The sequence below is a fragment of the Anticarsia gemmatalis genome, chromosome 24 (genome assembly GCF_050436995.1).
Source record: "Anticarsia gemmatalis isolate Benzon Research Colony breed Stoneville strain chromosome 24, ilAntGemm2 primary, whole genome shotgun sequence".
In the NCBI taxonomy this organism is placed as follows: domain Eukaryota; kingdom Metazoa; phylum Arthropoda; class Insecta; order Lepidoptera; family Erebidae; genus Anticarsia; species Anticarsia gemmatalis.
The window spans coordinates 5071875-5092866 of record NC_134768.1 but is presented as its reverse complement, the minus strand read 5'-3'; the positions used below and the strand labels follow the sequence as shown (position 1 = coordinate 5092866).

The 20992-nt window shown below is 35.4% G+C and overlaps 1 protein-coding gene across 1 annotated transcript; it reads right to left on the bottom strand.

Moving 5' to 3' along the window:
• Positions 1–589: 589 nt before the first annotated feature.
• Positions 590–20478, bottom strand: lost (methenyltetrahydrofolate synthase domain-containing protein lost). Its single transcript, XM_076130251.1, has 13 exons — positions 20291–20478; positions 16104–16326; positions 8806–8966; positions 6854–6940; positions 5727–5815; positions 5345–5419; positions 4662–4777; positions 4279–4396; positions 3552–3713; positions 3152–3241; positions 3019–3069; positions 2374–2547; positions 590–2106 (listed from the first exon to the last, which is right to left on the bottom strand). The coding sequence occupies exons 1-13, from the start codon at positions 20328–20330 to the stop codon at positions 2098–2100; spliced, it is 1395 nt and encodes a 464-aa protein (XP_075986366.1). The 5' UTR covers positions 20331–20478; the 3' UTR covers positions 590–2097.
• Positions 20479–20992: the final 514 nt, after the last annotated feature.

Genomic DNA, 20992 nt, shown 5'->3' with positions numbered 1-20992 from the left:
TGTTTCAGTGAGTCAGAGATTGATCTTCGATTTGCGTATGGCAGTCTCAATCAGAAATTGACTTGGTTATTTTGTTTTTTTTTTTAGTCTCTCTTCCGCAGACTCCCAGAAGATTAACCCTCTTATTCATAAACAGACTATAAACCTATTTTAGTTAAAAAACTACTTTTATATGTTTTCTATCTCTCATTTCGTTAAGGAGTGAAAGAAACAAAACCTCTTTATATGCCTTTCATAACTTCGTATATTTTTATGAATAAGATTTTTTTTATGGTAAGTTTATATTTTGTTATGACGTGTCTGCTGCATTCAGCAGGTGTCAAAACGATGTATTAATAGGTAAAACAGTCGAACGATAGGATAAAAGGTGATGTCGAAATAAATAACGCATTATTCGGCTAGAAAAATAGAATTTAATTTACCCTCAACCTCTAAACGGCAAAATTTTAAAGTACAATCACAACATTAAAGTTCAAATGTAAATAACTATTACCTAATAGAATTTGCGTTCGTATCACACTTCTAGGTACTTCGTTAAGAATATCAAAATAAGAAACAATACGTTGCCAACAAAATAAAAAGCAAAAAATAAAGTGTTTAATAAATTTATTAAAAAAAATACAAAACAAAAACGCTCGTCCATGCTTGCTACCCAACGTTATAAAATTACAAAATAAACTAGTAAATAGCATGTGTTAACAATTTATATACATAAATATATATTTTATAGTGCTTAAAATTGCAAAGTGAGTAATAACAATAACGTAAAGGCACAACACTACTGTGTGCGAGTGTACTAGTTACGAGAAATGCCTTTCAAATGTAAACGACAAAGCCTTTTATTATGCAACCCGATACAAACTAAAAATTTCGAAAAATACATCAATAAAAACTCTTCTTTTCTATATAAAATACACATCTTTACGCTAAAAGAGACCAATGCTGTGCGAACTTCTAGTTCGCTAACTCTAATAGAATATTTTAAATATATCTTATTATGTCAATTATATATTACTTTTCAAGTCTTAAATTATGTGTAACCTAATACTGAAAAAGTAACTTTGACATCCACATACGAGGGTTCAAAATATTTATACCAACTTACGTTCACTCGATATGTTATACAAGTATTAAGAGATTTTCGGACAAAACGCGACTCTAATCGCCGCACACTACGAGCCTTAAAACGCGATAATTTGAATGACAAGTTGGATACAAAGTTGGCACAAATATACAACAATAAAAACGGAGCCCCAAAATTCGCATTAAAATAAATACTCTTAACACTAATCAAATCCTTTCAAACTAATTTCTAAACAAAGTTTGGGCTTCCGTTCTTACAAGCACCTTACAATATTAAATATAAACTTTTAGTTTTAGTTCAATCTATACTATATACTAAAATAGCTTCTTTTCTCGTAATATAATTATGGAAGAATGCTTAAAATGTATCTGCATTGAGAAACGAGGAATCGTAAACACTTCACAGACACGACGATTGTTTTACATGCTAACTTTAACTTTAGACTAGAGAACAACTAAAACATTCATAAAGATTTCGTTAAGTGTATAAATATAGCTCACTCTAACGCCGGCCCCAAACAAATAACAAATAAAAACCATAGAGCGAACACATGTCCGAACTATCGACAAACTAAAATCGAACCATCTCGCTTCTGCTTCGGTTAAGAGGCGTCGCGACTCACTGCACACCGTATCACCAGAACTAAGCACTACAAAGATCAAAGTTCAACAAACAACATATCATTACAGTAACAATTTTGTAGTAGTAACTAGAAACTAGAAATCAAAAGAATACATTCCATTAAATACACTGCGGCTAATTCCCCATAGTGTATGGATGTACCAAGAATGTGATTCGATATGCAGTAAGATCGCGTCGCGTAAATCACGGGCCGGCGCAAAGAAAAATCTACCTTAACGTTAAAGAAATTAGTGTCGGAATGCGACGGAACCCGTCAGTCCGTGTGCAACCAAGCGAGCAACGTATATATGCGTGTTTTAGAAATAATTATAAGGTAGTCGTTAACAAAATATCGAACGATATTTTTATGCGCCGGTGATCGCCTTTTGAAGTCAGTGGACCTAGAACAAAATATTTTAAATCACTAACGGCCGAATACCGAAACGCCGCTCAACTTTCAAGTCGAAAGGGAACCAATGTGTACGATACGTTGCCGGCTGTCGCAGCAGTAGGCGTCATTTACAGTCGTAGCCAATGTCAGAAGTTCTGAATTTTGCAGCTAATTTTTTTTAGATTTACTTCTCTATACGGACTGGCAAAATTAAGTTATATTTTACAATTTATTCCATTACAATGGATCTGCCAGTAGGGTGGAAGGGAGCACGTACCTCGGGCGCGGCGACGGCGTGGCGCGGCGGCGCGGGCTCGACGCACAGCAGGCGCGGCTTGTCGTCGCGCGGCTCGTCGCCCGGCGCCGCGCCGCCGCTGCCGCCCAGCGACATCTGCGCCAGCGCCGCCAGCACGCTCTCCTGGCTCACGCTGGCCCCGCTGTCGCCCTCGCCCTGCCACACACATACATCATATTATAACTAATCATTCATATGACATGCGCATCTGTTCGCGCTAATAAAGTAACAAGAAATTAAATTAAAAATGACGCTGCAGAAATAAAAAGGTCCTTTAGAAAATCACGTGCCTAAAGGCTTAGCCAGACTAAACACGCAGGTGCGGACGCGGACGCGGCGCGACGTACTTAAACATATGAAATCTTATTGTAGCGTCCGTAGTGGTCACGCGGGCACGCTTACCCCCAACCGCGCCGCGTGTAAGAAATAATGCATTGAATCGTGTTCCACTACTATAGCACTGAAATCGTGGTCGTCACATTGCAATGCAATTCTTTTATCTCCAAAAAACATTATTTATATAACGTAACGTATTCATAAAATGTGTGTTAAATTAAAAAAGATTTTTACATTATAATCCCATGCTTTTTATCGGGACAAACAAATCAATAAAAACAAATCACTCACCTTCTGAGGACTAGGCTTGAAGAAGTGAAGATAACAGAAACCACGGAATCCCTGAAAAAATTGATCATATTTAGACCACCGTAACTTGAAGAGTCGAAATTACGAAAAACTGATTGAAGTGGAGGCAACTTACCTTCCACACCATATTCTGTGGTTTGACTCCGCGTTCAGAAAGCGCCTGCTTCAAGTCACGTACTCTCGTGTTGGGACTGATGTTTGAAATCTGTGTTACAAAAAATAAATTATGGTTACAATAGTATTTATTCATTTTAATCGCTAAGCAGTCGCCAATCGTTTAGGCGATAAATTTTATCGTGTCCAATAATTTTCTTACCTATAATTTTTTATGTATCTCAAAGAAATTTGACTATACGTCTGAGTTAAAATAGCAGTTCATTTTAACAATGGAATGTAATCTCTTCAATGAAATAAATGTTTTAGACGTCATGATTTCACGAGTAAACGGATAGTTAGCATTCATGATAAGTGGTCAAAGGCCTTAGTGATAAAATGTCGGAGGTGTGGTGTACTACCTTGACGGAGAAGTCGATGTCGGGGCGCTGTCGCTTGGGGCGGCGCGGCTTGTCGTCCTTGGCGTCCTTGTCCTTGCTGGCCGACTTGTGCGAGTTGCGCCGCCGCGCGCCGCGCCGCGCCTTGCCGCCGCCCTTGCCGTCCTCGCCCTCCGTCGTGTTGCCCTGAGAAACACACACTCTTTACCCGTGCTGCATATTGGAGGTTTGTTAACAATCTACATTTACAAATTGGTAACAATTTAACGTTGCGTAAATTTAACGAGAAATAAAGAACCTTGATAAAAATCATCTCAGATAATGCGCGTGTGTCCTAATTTTGAGCGCAGCTTGTTAAATTCAAATCAAAATAATAAGGGTAACTGATCGCATGCACTGAACTTTTCGTTTCTAAACGATCCGGTCATATTTATTGAACGTTATTATCTTTGGAATTAACTATTAGATTCGGAAATAATACGTCGTTTTATGAAAGCCACATTCCTCATACATACTGCGAGTAAACGTGACACGATGCAAGAAAAGTAAACTATACAACTATCTTCAGATATTTTTGCTACCAACCACTTATATGTTCAAGTCGCCTTGCCTACGTTTTCATAGACTATTTTGACGTTGTCGTCGAACTTTAGCATTTATTGTGTGTAGTTTAGGGTAGAAACCGGTGGACGAGTTTATACCCCTGCAGAATTATCGGATAGTATGGTTTAAGAATATAAAGGGTACTGACCTCTCCCTCGCTCTGGCTCTTGTGCGAGCGCGTGCGGCGCCGCAGCCGGCGCGGTCTCTGCGCCGCGCGCTCCTCCACGTCCGTGTCCACCTCCTTCAGCGTGCACGCGCGACCCGCACTGACAACAACATACAATTTAATATGTTACGAAACGATAAAAACCTATCCGACATTAAATTAGTTTATTATTCAGATAACATGTCTTTTACATTTAGTCAACTTTTGCACTAATTAAGAGAAATATTTTTGTGCAACGGAGGCATTTGCAAACGTACAAATTGTAGGCAAATATTTTCGACTTTAGCAGCTTGATGCCCATAATTATAAAGTGTTAAAAATATGATGTGTTTATAATTATTCAAGCTTAAAGATAGTCTACTCACAGCATTTCAATCTCCCTGAGCTGGCCGAGTATGGGCATCAGTTCAAGACGCCTATTGGACAACAAGTGCCACAGAATGCCGGCCGGCCGTTGACTCATGCGCTGTGTAGATATCACCTATACAAAAAAAATAACAATTTAGTTTATCCGTAAAATGCAAAGAATCTAATTCCTTAATCTTTTTGATATTCAATGGTATTCAATATCTAGGACGCGCAATATATAATTTGTTTCTATCGCGAAGAAACGATTTCAGACAAGCTTATTTTTTTGTTGTGTCAATATCTTCGCGCTGCGTATTCCGACGTCTTCGCTCGCACAGATGCGCGTTAAGTAATATCATGTATTTTTACGAGCTTAAAAGCACGTCAGCACAAGTTAGGTGTAGGTAAAGTTGCGCGCGCGTTCACGATTTTATGCGCTAGGTACCAACAACTTTACGGCATTATAAGACGCTCGTCTAAAACCGTTCAAAATTTTTGTACTGAGTATAAATTACTAACACGCAGCCTAATTTAACACAATGCAATTCCAAATTACGCAAGGACGTGTAAATTTGAAGGAATGCCTGACTGATTCAACGATTGAGTGCACCAAATTGGACACGCGTAATTTATTCTTTGCATAACAATATAATGTAGATAATCCTGTTTCATGTGTTTATTTATTGAAATAAGTACGTACCTGGGTTGGTGTGACAATGATGTCAATGGGCACATCGTGTGGTCCAAACAACTCGGCCGGCAGTGTGTCGAACACCTGAATGAAGAAAAAAAGTGTTAACAAAAAATAAATAGTGATTCGATTTGATAAATACAAGTACGTTATACGCCTTTTATTATTCTTTTCTAGTGAATATAAAAAGCAATGCACTCTTTTGGCTGCAGGTTTGACAGAAATGTAGATTAATTTATGAGGAAGCAGTTGCCAAAAATGAATTACAGATTGGCCAATGCGGACTTCTTTTCAGATCTCATAATTGCATCTGTATAGCCTTTAGAATTTAACTAGGTAGACTATATTTCATTCTATGGCCTGCATAATACGAGAATATTAGGTAACGTACCTGACAATCATGTACCGTAGTAGCGACTACAGTATTGGGCTTGATCGCCTTCATGTGCATCATAAGACCGAACTCCAGATCGCCATAGCCTAGAAATTACACAAATCATTAGACAACACTCGTATTATCTACACCACTCGTATGGCTATGGTGTTTTAAACATCACTAAAATGTAAATCTTGCTGAAATATACTCTCACTTGAATAAAATTAAACTTCAAATTAAGAGTGGTCTATAACATATAAATGACATTTTATAACTGCTGAACTTCGATCAGACTTTTTTTATAAATCGATACAAGGAATGTTTACTTAGCGTTCACACACGAATACGTAGCAAAAAAAATATATCGACCACAAGATATAGTCTTGATTCGAACATAAATCATAGAAGAATTTTAACGATCAATTAAACGTGAGCTAGCGTATTGTAATTCAGATTATGCAGGTCAGTGTTGACCGAGACTAACAGATTTCGTACGGCCATAAACATTATGATACGGTCATACAAAAACTATGGTAGCACAATGTTTACATTTGTGAACGATTTCTTTGTTTTGCTGAATCAATATATGATTTGATATATTTACGAACTGGATTCTAGTATTTGTGTAATTTAGTGTCGAATAAAACTGTTCGTATGATAGACGATCAATATTCTATTCAGGTTTTATTTTTCTGAATAAATAAGAAGAGCCTGAATATTCTTACTTATTCTAAAGCGTTAAAAGATTCAACATATAATAATTTGTATTTATACGATGAGTATAGTACAATTGTTTCTACACCTAAAGTTTACATCGCGTACGAGTCCAATGAGTCCATAAAGTCATATCTTTGCACGTGCACGTCTACACGTACGCACGTATCGTAATCATGCCAAAATATACACAAATAAAATCCCCAGCACCTCAAAAAAAGTATAAAGTACAATACGCGCAATTTCTGTCGGCGGGCTTGAAGTTAGCAATATTAATAATAGATAGGTAATTAATAAATAATTAATTAATCTGCGTAGATGTCAATTTTTGGAACTAAATGGTGATGTTACAGGCGTGACCTGCTATTATGCCTAACTTCAAGTCGGTCAAGATAGATTGCGCACTGCAAATCTATGTGTTGACTTACCTCTTCCTTTGCCAATGCGATATCCTTCCTTAGAGACGGCCACAGATCCCATGACGACCAAGTCTAGCGAAACGGTATCTTCTATGCCTGATGACAAAATAAACAGCACATTGTAGTCATCAAGTCAATATTAATATAAGCACATTTCGGCCTTTAGAAAAACTTGTTGACTAGAGACTTCCCACGCGGTTAAGTAATATTGTAACATAGTACAAGGTAAAACCAATGTACGAGTAAATAATGCGTAGAAGTTTTGTATAAGTGAATATTATAAAGAAGCGCACAACAAAGTATTTTTGCGCCATTTCAAAGTTGAAGCAATGCAATAGAAAATAAATTAAAATGTATTCTTCCCATAAATATTATGTTGCTTTAAGATGAAGAAATAACATGCCATTTGTTTTAAATCTAATCTAAAAATATTCAGATACTTAAAAGTCGCAGTAGGAACTAATTTAGAGAGTGATATAATCCATCACGCATAATATTATCAGTTGGTAGATCACAGGGTGTACAAAACAACTATGATTCAATTGTAGACTTTAACAATAACTTTTTACACAACACAAGGTCGAATCTTGTTTATCAACACTGATTCATTCACAAAAAATGTTAAGGAAAAATAGTCCATTGTTTGACCTTCATTAAAATCTAGTTTATTCAGGCATCCGCGTGCTTCTGAGTTTAATCTTACTTCATTATTATCATAACTACTTAATCTTTAGATAAGGTTGAATATTTGTCTGTGTGGAGCGACAATCGTCTGGTTAGTGTCTACTAAAACGATTATTTTGTCATTTGAAGTACGACTCAACAAATAAGGGAATACACAATAAACACATTTATGCAAGAAAACATACCGAAAAAAAATTACAATTTTACTTTTGATTCTATTTCAGTTGTTATTTTTTTGTTCTACCCACATCTAGCTGAAAAAAACTTATTAAGACTCTTACTAAACGAGAACTCATTTCAACTACCAGGTTAGATATGCCCAGACAAATCTTTAATACCTAGAAACTACACATTTTATACAGTTGCAACTTTCATACAGGTTTCTAGTCTACAAAGGAGAATGGGCACTCCTGGGCGGTCGGCGGCCATTAATGAAAGTAGTGTCAAATTAAAGTAATGATAACTAGGAACAACTTTTACTAAGAACGTTTCGCTGCAATCCTTTCAGGAAACAATATATTGACATGTAAATATAATGGAATTTCATAGAACAAATACAATTATTTCGTGTCTGTAATGCATTTAATGTTGTGTAATAACGTTACATCTTCTTATAACGATTGCAATGCCATCAAAATGAACAATAATCGTAACTCGTATCTATCTATCATATAGTTCACCTAGTTTCAAAGTTGTTCAAGCCGCCCGAATGTTATCTTAGATGACAACAACCAGGACCGACTTTTTACGTGCCCTCGGAAGCACGGAGAAGCTCAGTTCAAATACCACAATGCGGTCACCCATCTATAGAATGACCGCGCCAACGGTTGCTTAACCAACAGATCGTTTACCGACCAGTGAGCGCCACTGGCTATGAACGCCTCGTTTTTAAGCTGAGCATTCAAGACAGATAAAAGTCGTCTCAGTGAATATATTATAGAAGAGCAAGATGTTTATTTGTTACGATATTTATATATTTACATGTTATTATATATTTACATGTTATGATTGTTCGAATATTAATAATGTCTACATTTGTATGCAATAATATAAATAGTACTTTTTATTTAATCTCCGAATATAAGCCAAAAATATGTTTTTATACCATTAAAAGTGCTCAAAAACAAAAATGTATTTTGTTCGTCATATAAGTGCGTCGCGGCAATAAAACTTCTACACGGTAATTATAGGACTAAACTACATTAAAAAAACAAAAAATCAAGTTTGGCCGCGGATCGCCCAGGCTCCATACTATTTTGCCCATTCTCCTTTCTTACCAATAGGTTTGCCATAGTTTTCCATTCCGTTGCGCGAGACTGCCTTTCTGATGGCAGCGGGGCCAGTCTCTCCTTCGGGCAGCTCCAAGCGGTTGAGGAACCCTTTCTGCAGCCGCGGCACTGGCACGTACAGGGTCTTTTGTTGCTCCAGGCATAGTACCCTGAGAGCAAAGAATTAAAGAATATAGGACCACAAAACATTTTGTTTTCTCCTCGAAGAATGGGCTTCGTGTCCTATCAATTAAATGATTTCTTCTGTGATCGGTAGTGCATCCGAATGCTGAACATGAGTGTTTCGGGTTCGATTCCCGGTTCAAGCAAAGTCCTATGGGTATTTAAAAAAAAATATATAAATTAGTATATTATTTTTTTTAATAGTAACCACGAGTTTGGTAACTTGTCCGGTAAATTGCAATAGGTACACCCCCTATTACATATGACTAAATTTGCTAATGGCAAAACGTATTTCGTACAACTTCGGGTATAACAAACGTGATAAATATTATGTATGTAAGTCACCTACAATATGACAAATGCGAAAGTAAATAAATAACTGTTACGCTTTGTCGGTTAACTGCTGCAATTAATTTACTGAAAGACGGCAAAAGAATTTCATAATTATTATATCATTCAAAAGAGCTGTATAACGCTTTCTGCTCGCTCTTCTCTCAGTCTTAACCGATTCATTGCCACCTTCATTTTGGTGAACATTTCAGCCAGGCCCCATTCATTGGTCGGTGGCTCACCATTTGAGCCATCGGCCTCCCTGAAGGATGACTCAACTGATGAGTCATTGGCTCCTTGTAATGATTTAATGCTTTTCGCCATCATTCGAGCCAGTCTGACAACCAGAAACGTGTTACTGTGTTCTCCTATTCGAATTTGTGGATAATAAAAGTTAATATGGCGTTTCAAGGTAGTATTTGTTGGTTTTAATGAAATATTGCAGAGGTAGTAAACATTTTAGTAGTATTCAATCATTATTTATTATTGTAATATTATTTGTAGATAATCAGGACTACGACGATTTTACTGAATGTAGCCAGGCAATGTTTACTGATTTCCATGATCAACAAATTGAAGATAAAGAAAATCAAGGTTTTCCAAGCTGTAGTCAATCGATTTTACAAAAAAGTGTACCAAAGAAGCGTCCATTCACTCAATCTCGTAATAGTTGCAATGTAGTTTCTAACAACAGTTCAGATACTAGCATTGAAGAAATTTTGGACTCTGATGAAGACGAAGATAATAAAAGAAAAAAAAATAGTTTCCATATGAATGAAAATGCAGTTATACAAAAGGTTTATGACACCTGACTAATAAAAATATTCTCTAAATTGAAGGGCCAGGTCTGATATTCACGGAAATGTTTAATGAGATCTGAAAAATGGTAGTTTAAGTGTTTTTTTTTTTTAATATCCGTTTTTATACAATTTTGGTTTGACTCACCAATTGAGCCATCGGCCTTCCTAAAGGATTTTTAATGACTCAACTGTTGAGTCATTGGCCATGAATCGGTTAAACTAGAGGTAGCTTAGCTTAGCTTACTATCTTTTTAATCCTACTTATATTATAAATGCGAAAGTTGGTGAGGATGGATAAATGTATGTTACTCTTTCACGAAAAAATTACCGGGCGGATTGTATGAAATTTACGCACTTCAATATAACCTGGATTAACACACAGAATACATTTTACCTCGGGAAATTTTTTGACACAAGACTGCCGTTCTTTAACTTTTGAACCTCATGTTCTGGTTTAAATCATGACGATACCTTAAGCGCACACAAATTGAGTTATCTGTTTACTATGGCGCTTATAAGAGATAAACTTGGCCTTTGAACTTGAATAAATTGTTTACACGCGTGATTATATCTTTGGATTGCATGCTCTTTAGCTTGTAGTAAAGAGATTCCCAAAAACATAGTTGGTGTATTTTAGAAATCTTACCCCTTAGTTTCTGAGATACATACATTTTTTTAAACCATTAGTGTCCCACTGCAGGGCAAGAGTCTCCTCCCAAACGAGGGGGAGGGATCAGGCGTTGAGTCCACGACGCTGGCCAAGTGCCGGTTGGGGACTTTTGCATGCCCTCAATAAATACATACATTTAGCAGTAGTTTATATATTCAATAGCATTTAAGCTCATATAAACATGACAGTTTAGAATAGATAAACTACCGCTAAATGTGCCTCAGAAACCGGGGTAATGGAATAAAATTATTGGGTTTCTAAATTTCTCCAAGAACTAGTGTTTTCTAAACCGCTTAATTAATAAAAGATAGTAGTCTCCGGGTAAAAAGTGATAAGAAATACATTAAGAATTCACTATAACTGGCTGTATAAAGATTATTTCGATAATTCTGTTGTTTTGACTTCAGTATTGTTTTTAAAGATAACTACAGTTTGAGGCAACGAAATCGAGTGACGTGCAAATATGCCTTAAAGTTTAACGACAATCAGACCTTTAACGTAAAGACGTTTGTGGTTTTAAATAAATTTTATTGCAGAATAATAGTATTTTTATATTCACAACAACGTGCTATTAATAATAATGCAACATGTTTATCAACAAAACTAATTCATATTTACGATTATGTGTGGTACTGATAAGGCAATCGTAGGATATGACAAATTAACTGATTGTGCATGTAAACAACTTACTAGAAAATATAAGCAGAAAATATTATAAGACGATAGAAAAAGTAACGATCTAAATATCTCTCTCCAATAAATCTGTATCAACTTTATCATCTCCTTGTTTAATGGAATAAGTCTAACAAATCAAAATCAACAATAACAATGCAAAACAAAATCGATATTATTTTAAAGTAGGTAACTTCTTTTTAAAAATGATAACTCCTGAACTATGAATTGACGGTCATATAGGTACATCTTTGAAAATTACAGCCAAGACCCACAATTTAACGTACTTTCCGAAACACGAAGGAACTGAGTATAATATGGTCACCCATCCACAGAACAAGCTCGGCACGCGTAGATTAACCTCGGAGATCGATGCGTGCTGGCCGGCTGTGACTAAGCCGAGCTCCTCAATAATAATTGATGGGACTTAATCTTTAATCTCTAATAACAGGATAAAGTGTAATAAAATATTAACATTTGTACCGTAAGGCAGTGGTCAACCGAAGGCAATAAGTCGTGACACGCTCAAAGTGACGTATCGCAATACAATGGCTACAAAGAAAACGCAAGCAGACTGACAACATAGGTCAGCTGTAGGAATTGATAGATTTTGGACGACTGTACCAAACACCAAACATTTATTTATCACTTACTAGCCGACTGGCCCGAATTCGTCTGCGTATAGTAAAATTTTGTCTCATTGATTCCATTCCCGTGGGAATTTTAATCCCATCGATCCCAAATCTTACCCTGACAGTTACGACCATGTTTAAAATATTAATCTAATTAAATTTAGTTGTTCAAAGGTTATGCGCGTATGCGTGATTATTTTTATTTATATCGATTTTACTTATAAAGGTATTTGCGATTGAAGGAAACGTATAGGGAGTGTTGAGAGAATAGAAGGAAGGCTTTTGCTCAAGAATGTAAAATTCAATGTATATAAAAAAGACTTCCTTATAGGGAAACTATTACAGTTATCGCACTCGTCACTGAACTCGTGGTTGCTACTGATAAACCCTTGGCCTGACTCGATGTCAAACATTGTAATCTGTAGTCAGTAATAGACATGGTACAGGTGAAGTAATTATACTTTCAAAATATTAAGTAACACTTATAAATAGAAGTTTTTATTACAACAGGAAATTCGATAAAAATCAAGATAATACACCAGTCATTCTAGTAATTTGATAGACATCGGCACACATTCAATGGATCGTTTATAGACCATATTATGATTAACAAAATTATCCATATTTATGTTTTAAGAACTAAGTTTTTTTTTAAACCATTGCTGTCCCACTGCTGGGCAAGGGTCGTCTCCCAAACGAGGGAGAGGTAAGGCCTTGAGTAGCCAAGTGCGGGTTGGGGACTGTGCATACTCTCCATAAATATGTTCGTTTTAGAAAACATCTTCATCGTTACATTAATTGTGTTCCATGAAATAACTTTGCCAGTTATCTCGGCGATTAAACGGTCATTTATGGTAAACATGATGAGCCACACTTGATATGAGATATCAAGATCAAACAAAGAGTATCTTTAACGATTCCCGGAACTTTATTAATTACCTACCTACTTCAGTTAGCGATAGTGACGGAAATATCTTTTAGCATTTAATCTTTCTACAAAATATTTGATTTCAGCTTTTTGAGAATGACTCAATGTTGATTTTTTTTCTTGGCTTACTACAAACTGTTATTTAAATATATCTTTTTACAATCTTTTGAGGATAAATGTAATAATTTGAAATGTTTTTGCTACAACTACTTTCACTTAGAACCGCGAGTAATATTTTTTTACGTTCACAGCAATGCACTAACACAGAAACTCATTATGCATTAAATATCAGATTCACTCCACATTTTCAGCGTACATTTATGTAATGAGCAGAAAGTTATAAAACATTCAATATGGAATGCGTTACCCAAGCCATCAGCAACGGGTTGCGTAATGATTGCACTTAGACAGCGCGGTGGCTAGCCCGTTTGCTTACAACCGTTTCATGCATTTACGGTATTGTGCCGGTACGAAATTTTTCATCGAATATCTAAGCTACTTTCGGATATAGAAAATGAATGCGATAAATCATGACTTTTGAAATGTTTTAAATGCTGGACCGTTGTCTATCACTGCTATATTAGTTATTAAGTCTATTTTCAGCCTTTCTTGTGTCCGTCCGCTGCGCATAGACCTCCCCGATTTCCGTCAAAAATTAATTAACTGGAATTAAATTTATTCTTTTTATGTACTTGCTGAAATTAGTTACAAGAGTCTCTAATAAATATGTACTTAAAGAGATAAGTTATCGGTGCTTTATGTTACAAACAAACCACACCAGATTTTATACCAAATATTTCTAAGACGCATAGAATTCGCACAGTTCAGAAAGTTACTAACTGTTAGAAAAAAATGAATTTTAACGAAAGAAAGTGGTATTATGATGTTTAATAGCAATGTTAGAATTATACGCATACGTTAGTTGTTACGCATGAAACGTTGCGAGCTAAACAACTGCGAATTATAGTACTATTGCATGATTAATAGCAAAGACAGACTGTTATTAACAAGATATTTTCTGTCGACTTATTTAGAGACAGTAATTTTATTATTTTGCTAGATTCCTACTGCGCTTATTGATACAGATTTTCCCTCCCTCTTTCTAAAGAGACGAGAATAATTCATTAAAAAAATTACAATGGCCACAGATCATTTATTGTACTTAGTTACACCATTACAGGCAAACCACAGATTAATAAATAGTTTTGAGTTAGAAAGTACTTAATTTTATTCCACTTTGCCGCTATTTTAAATACGTGCATAATGCACGTATTTAAAATAGCGGCAATTCAATCTATTCAATCTTAATCTAGAGGGCTATGCCTTTTTCAGTGTGTGAACTATTGAAGAAATTACCACCTTAAAGCGGTAAAGTTTGTCTATGAAAGGGTCGATGACATCTTTTATGTCGCCATAACCTAAATGCAAATATAGTACTAAAGCAAGACACGTCTACATGACGAATATTGTATGGGATTCAACATGTAAAATATCCAAAACTGTAAGGTAGAAACATATCGAATCAATAAAAGTATTTGCCTTCAAAAATATACTGCCTGCAAAATTGATGAGTATGAGAAATTCTGATTAAGAAGTTTCTCTAAACGTATTGTTCCACAAATTCTACGTTGAAGATTATTTAAACAATATTCCAAAAGATTCTAGAGGCATAGTTCAGATTGAAACGAATTCGCTCTTATATCATCCTTTCGTGCAGTTTTTACGTTCCACGCCGCTGCTTGATTGACGGCTCACGGTTCAGAATCGCGAATATCCACGATACCTTCTATCTTATGTCGTTTTCGAGCGCGAGCGTACACGGGACACATTCCAGAACTCGTATAATACGGGGCTAAAATTAGATTAGAGCATAGAGGTGTCTCATCGTACCACGTAAATAGTCAAACTCTAAGAATTAAAACACGGCTTCATAGTCGATTACATTATTTATTCAGTAGTTAACTTGACCACTTATTAATTTAAATCGATTTCGTTTCGTAACGCAGCAAAATAAATTGTTTCGTAAGATTTATTACAATTTCATTGAAATATCAATGAAAACGCAATTGGAAAATTCCTTTGTAAAATTTACACGGATTTATTTAGCGTTAACAGATTTCCCGCCATTTATCGTTCAAGATCATGAAACACGTTATTACTGAAACTTTCACAACAGAAACAACGCGAACGAAACTATTAGCCACGGCTGTAGCCAACGAATTTATCTACAAACAAAATATGCGTAAACATAACACAATGAAGGGAGATTATAATAATATTGTTTTGTTAATGAAAATCATCAAAGTGTTCTTGCTTAAGTACCTACCCATATTTTCTATTTTTTTTTAATCCATGGCTGTCCCACTGCTGGGCAAGAGTATCTTCAGGGGCGGACTTTTAAAATGTAAAAAAATATTGCCTACTATGAAGTTTAGTTGCCAGCCATGTCTCAGCAATCGACAAAAATAAATAAAGTAATGAATCAAGATCGAATCTTAAGTTCGAATTTGGTGCTAAATACTTCATAATAAAACATTGTCGGAGGCGCCGCGGGGTGCAATAGGCTGCACTTTTCTTCAAGGGCAAACACTTCCCTCTCTTTCTATGCTAGCAGTCTTATCCATTTTAGTGCTATTCTATATATCAGTTTAGACGCCCTCTACACAATATTGGATTGAAGTGGGCCAACCAACGAAGTGCTAAATAGACACTTAAGTATAGATATCTCTATGTTCTTAAAGAAGTGATGAAAGGGAAATGTAGCATAGGTACCTTGTATTTAAATTAACATGTTATAATTTCACGATTGCCAAGTTATTAATTACACCTAATCTATGCAGTATAAAGAATTCCGAACCATGCTTCACCCAAGCATCACATCCACATCATCATCAAGAGACACTGCTGCCTGCATTGCAAACCTACGCTAATTATAAACTTGTCTTTCTAACAATAATTGTTCCGCATGGAGAAACCATTGGAATGACAAGGCAATCAGAGAATATGCAAACAGAGGATAAAAAAAATCTATACCATACTTTTTTTCGCTAAAGAAGTCTAGTACCAAGTCTTACTTGCTATTTGACACTAACCTTACTGGCTCCTGCGGCTTATCAGGGTTCACTTTGACAGTGTTAGCATTTTTGAAGATGTCAAGCTCAGCCAGCTTGGCAGCTGCTTCGGGGGCGCCCTTGAAGTTCGGGATCCGGTTGTAGACCGGGCGAGGAAACATTGCCAGGCCATTCGCCTCCAGGTGGCGCCATACCTTCAACCGGAACGAGTGCTTCGTCACTTCCTCGGGCACCGCTTTCTTGGCTGGAAGTTAGATGATTTTTATCTTTATTAGAGTTTGCGAAGATTCAATTGATGCGTCTACGTAATATATTTCTTCAAGTCGTATTTGTAGCAACATTGAAAAGTATTCTGTTGTCTGCTAAGATAGATGAATTTGACTGCGATAAGCTGAAGTTATCAAGCAAAAAAATACTATTAAAATCGCACTATCATTAACATAATTTATTCTTTGATCTATTGCAAAAAATAAGGAAGGTAACAAAGCATTATATTCCTATAATATATCTAATAGGTGAATGAACATTATCTCTACGTCACCCAACGGAAAGTGGCTTGCAATACTCAATAGTGCTTGCTATCAAACGCCTACGTAAACGCAACATGGGGACGAGATACCTAATTAGGCCGACAGTTTAATGTACCATTTCAAATTCTATGTCAAATAAACTAATCTTGAATTTATAAATTTTTAGCAGTTAAATAACTAATTTGCTTGTAATGTCAAAATATATTTTGGGAGCCAAAACCAAGCCTTATACGATACTACCAATAGTGCAAAATCTTGTATATAAATTGCACTAAATCCATTTAATTTTATAAATGCCAATATTAAAGAAGCATTCTATCATAACATCGAAAGATTGTTTTCACGCTAAAGAAAAGTCACCACAAAATTACTCGACTTGACTAAATTATCTTTTCCAACATTTACTTGAATCAGAACGTGATGAATCAAATTCCAATAACACGATTACTACAATATGAAAAGCCTATAAAATGTAGGATAATATTTATAAAACAGCTATGTAAAGCGAGGTAAACGACCGGTGAAAACAGTTGCTATTCCATTATATACGGTGCGTAAACCGTCGCTTGCCGGGACGCGCGAATTTTATGATAACAACATTCTGTGATTTGTTGATGTTGAAATAACACAAACCAAGTTTTTTTTTCAATAGAATAAAGTTTATTTATTAACCAGTGAAATATGTTAATATTTACAATATAATAAAAAAATATATAGAAAGAAAAAAACCTAGGTTTTTTTAAGAAATATAGGTACTATCTTCGAGTGAATGGTTTTAAATTGAGCCTACGTACCTACATTTGAACGATCAAAACCATTTTTTCCAATTCACCAGTTATTATGCAGATTTTGGAGAAACCAACGATACTTGGATTTCCTATTGAAACGTTTGAAGGAATAGTTATAGATGATTTATGAGCAAGAACCGATGCTATGGGTGGGTGCAGGTTTGGCCCAAGACCACCTGTTAACTTCCGTGAACGGAAATGCAGTTTTTACTCGCTGTTTACGATCAGGCAATACAAACGCCCACCAGCGAAGATATATTATTAAAGACTAATAATGAATGTACAAGTTCAGCTACAAGTTCATTTCTTAAACATAGAAATTAGAACAGACACAGAATATTGTTTAATATAAGGATTATGGAAGTTTCATAACATGACAAAATTGTATGATTGACGCTACGTTAAATACACTTTACGATATACACAAAGTACTGCGCGAATGCGGAATTGCAAGCCTAATAGAGTACACAGTTAGTGATTTGAATTCAGCGCGCGTATCTCGATGCGTCACCTAAACACTCAGTCAAAACAGACAGTCGCCGGTCAGTACCGGTGCCGGCGTTACTTCAGTACAAAGAAGTATAAGCGATATTATTTACTCGTCCTTTTCTCGCAAGGACGTTTTAGCTAAATCCTTACGGAAATTCAGCGTTTTAACTTGATAATGCGTTAAGATCTGTATCTATATGCAGTGAAAACCAAGGGCATCGATCAATATTGGAAGCTAGTGCTAGCTCACTATAGTCAATGTGAGAGCGCGCGGTTGCTGGTAAAGAATGACTTCATTTCGAGTACCTAACCGCATACTACGACGAAAATCTGACTGTTCGAACTTTATATCATTCGGGAAATATATCTGAGAGCACAAAACCAAGGTTTCCTTTTAATGACTGTCCATCTAGACTAGACCATATTCAAAGCTAATAAACTTCCAATCATGTAATTTATTTCGCAACTACCCGAAAACTGCCATTTACAATTTTATTCCAAGTCGATTTCTAAACCTTAAGATTTCGAAACATGCTGTATATTTTCGGAGTATGACCAAAAATAATCCCAAATAAGGCTAAGCATACAGTGGGCTTGATTGCACATTGTATATTTAAGTAAATATAGTATAGAAATCACTAGGTATTAGTCAAGGTGAATACCTATTACATGCATGTAATTCAACACCTGTACATATGCCTACATTATTTAACTACAAACATAATACTGTGTTTATTCAAAATGAGTCTTTCTACTGACAAATACTGTGAATGAATTCTTTAATTCAGTTTCTTTCTATGGGAAGGTAGCCTCATATTTTTTTTGGAGGGTAGTTCAATAACTATAAATGCAGGTATGCGGATTTTATTGACCTAAAATTGTATCATGTTTAATTTTTGGACATCTGAAGTATTGGCATTACCATTATCACTACATAATATTATAGGAGCAGAACAGCTGCACTAAGTTCAGAAATACTTTTACAGAGGGGTCAAATAGTACATTGTTACACTTGAAATAACTTTCCTAAATGAAGTCACATGCTCTTATTAGAATAATATTTATGATTATTTTAAAAGGTAGGATCAGGTTTTAAAAGTAATTTTATGGACATTAGTGTAAGCACTATTTGTAATTAACAACCATTATAAATATTACACTTCAACGCCATATTTTACTCTATCTTTACTTTAAGATACCCATCCCGGATGTGAAGAAACTATAATTTTTTTGAGTTCTTGAATTACTGGTGCATACATTTAATTACTCATTCAAACAAGTCTAATCTTATGATATAACATACTGTATAACTATTCAAGTCATGATATAACATGTGCATGCAGTGGGCATAAATATCAAATAATTAAAAAGAACATCATTTGATTACATATACTTTCATGCTGTTTTTTATAAAATACATGCCTGAAGATAATTAAGTTGGGCATTTCTTATATTACTATAAGTGACTAGGTATCTAACTTGTATAGTTTTAATTTCAACTTTATCTCGTATTACCAAAAACAGACACAGTTGAATACGAGATAAGTAAATGCATAAACTTACATCGGTAACATAACAACAAAGATAAAGTAATATAAATACAGGCGGATATAACAACTACATAATCAGGAAAGCTGACAAACTGATAAATATTCAACCATGACCTATGCAGCGCCCACACTTACATAGTAGACAAATATTACTTAATATCAATATGTGGGTAGGTAAAAAACTTTTTGCATGAACATTTTTATATTATAATTCTATACTTCTATATCCTACTGACAAAATGAGGTAATCTACTGCATAGACCTTCAAACTGATGATTCAATGCAAATAGAAAATCTTTTATGACCTCATGTAGCTGTGAAGGTACTTCAATTAATGTGATAATTAATTACCATACATGCTCATAATTATATTTTACATGTAACTTTCGTAGGCATGAATTATCGTAATTGCGACAAATAAGTAGTGCGATAAACTCCGCGCCATTCTGCCTAATAAATCAACTGCATTTTTACAAAAGAGGTGGGCAGAATAGAAGAATGTGAGTCATGTTTCACACTCCAATTAAGCTACCCACAGTATCAATAATTACAAGCGGAGGAAACAACCCAAATCGCAGTAATCGATGCACGAAACACACAAACGCAAGTGAAATTACTACTGCAATCAGACAGTGCAAATGCACATTATTTTTTAACAACGCCGAAGAAACTTCGCAGTATTCATCATCGATTACATGCGGGTATTTCGAAATACACGCGGTTTCATACCTTAAAATAATTTTTCAACGCAGCCCCGACTTTTCCGATCAGAATTTTCTCTAAATTTGTAAATAAAACAGTGGAATAATGATTGTTATTCCATTATTTTTAATAACAAATGTGAAACTTACTGTTGTCCGCGGCTGTCGGCGTACCCTCTCCGTTCTGCATTTTGATTTTTTACTGCAATCGGGAGCTTCTCTGCTGGTATTTCGATGATCTAAACGAAAACCATCAAAATTATTCGCAAAATAAAATCCTTCTCCGCCAGACGGAACCGTCACACACAAAAATAGAACGCGAAGTCGCGAATAAAAAACAAATGCAACCAACCTGCCAACAAAAACAGTAGTGACGAAATGTTACTAAGTAAATTTATTCTGAATTAGTATGGAATTGCAAAATGATTTGGATGTTTGAATTAAAATAATTTAGTGTATAAATTATGATTTACCATCACTTTATTGAATAGTTTTTAATATTTTTGTAATGAAATGTTACAATTCTCGTCAGAATCAATATAATTTACTAGTATGCTGACAGCTGTCATTCACATACGTGCCGTATTTTCGTCACTACGTACAGGTTAACCAACCTAACGATAACAAAACAGTATGTTTTCTGTTACAAAAATAAACTATGTGTAATAATTCTATATGAAGCATGTAAATAAAAACGGTGTCAAGGGAGAATACGATCATTGAACTTTAATTGAATCCAATTGGAGATTTTTAACCCGTTTATATAAAGCGATTCCTATATAGATACAAAGTTAAGGCTTATTTGAGTCCTACCTAATAGCACGACCCCATGCCCAGCTGTAGAATATACCT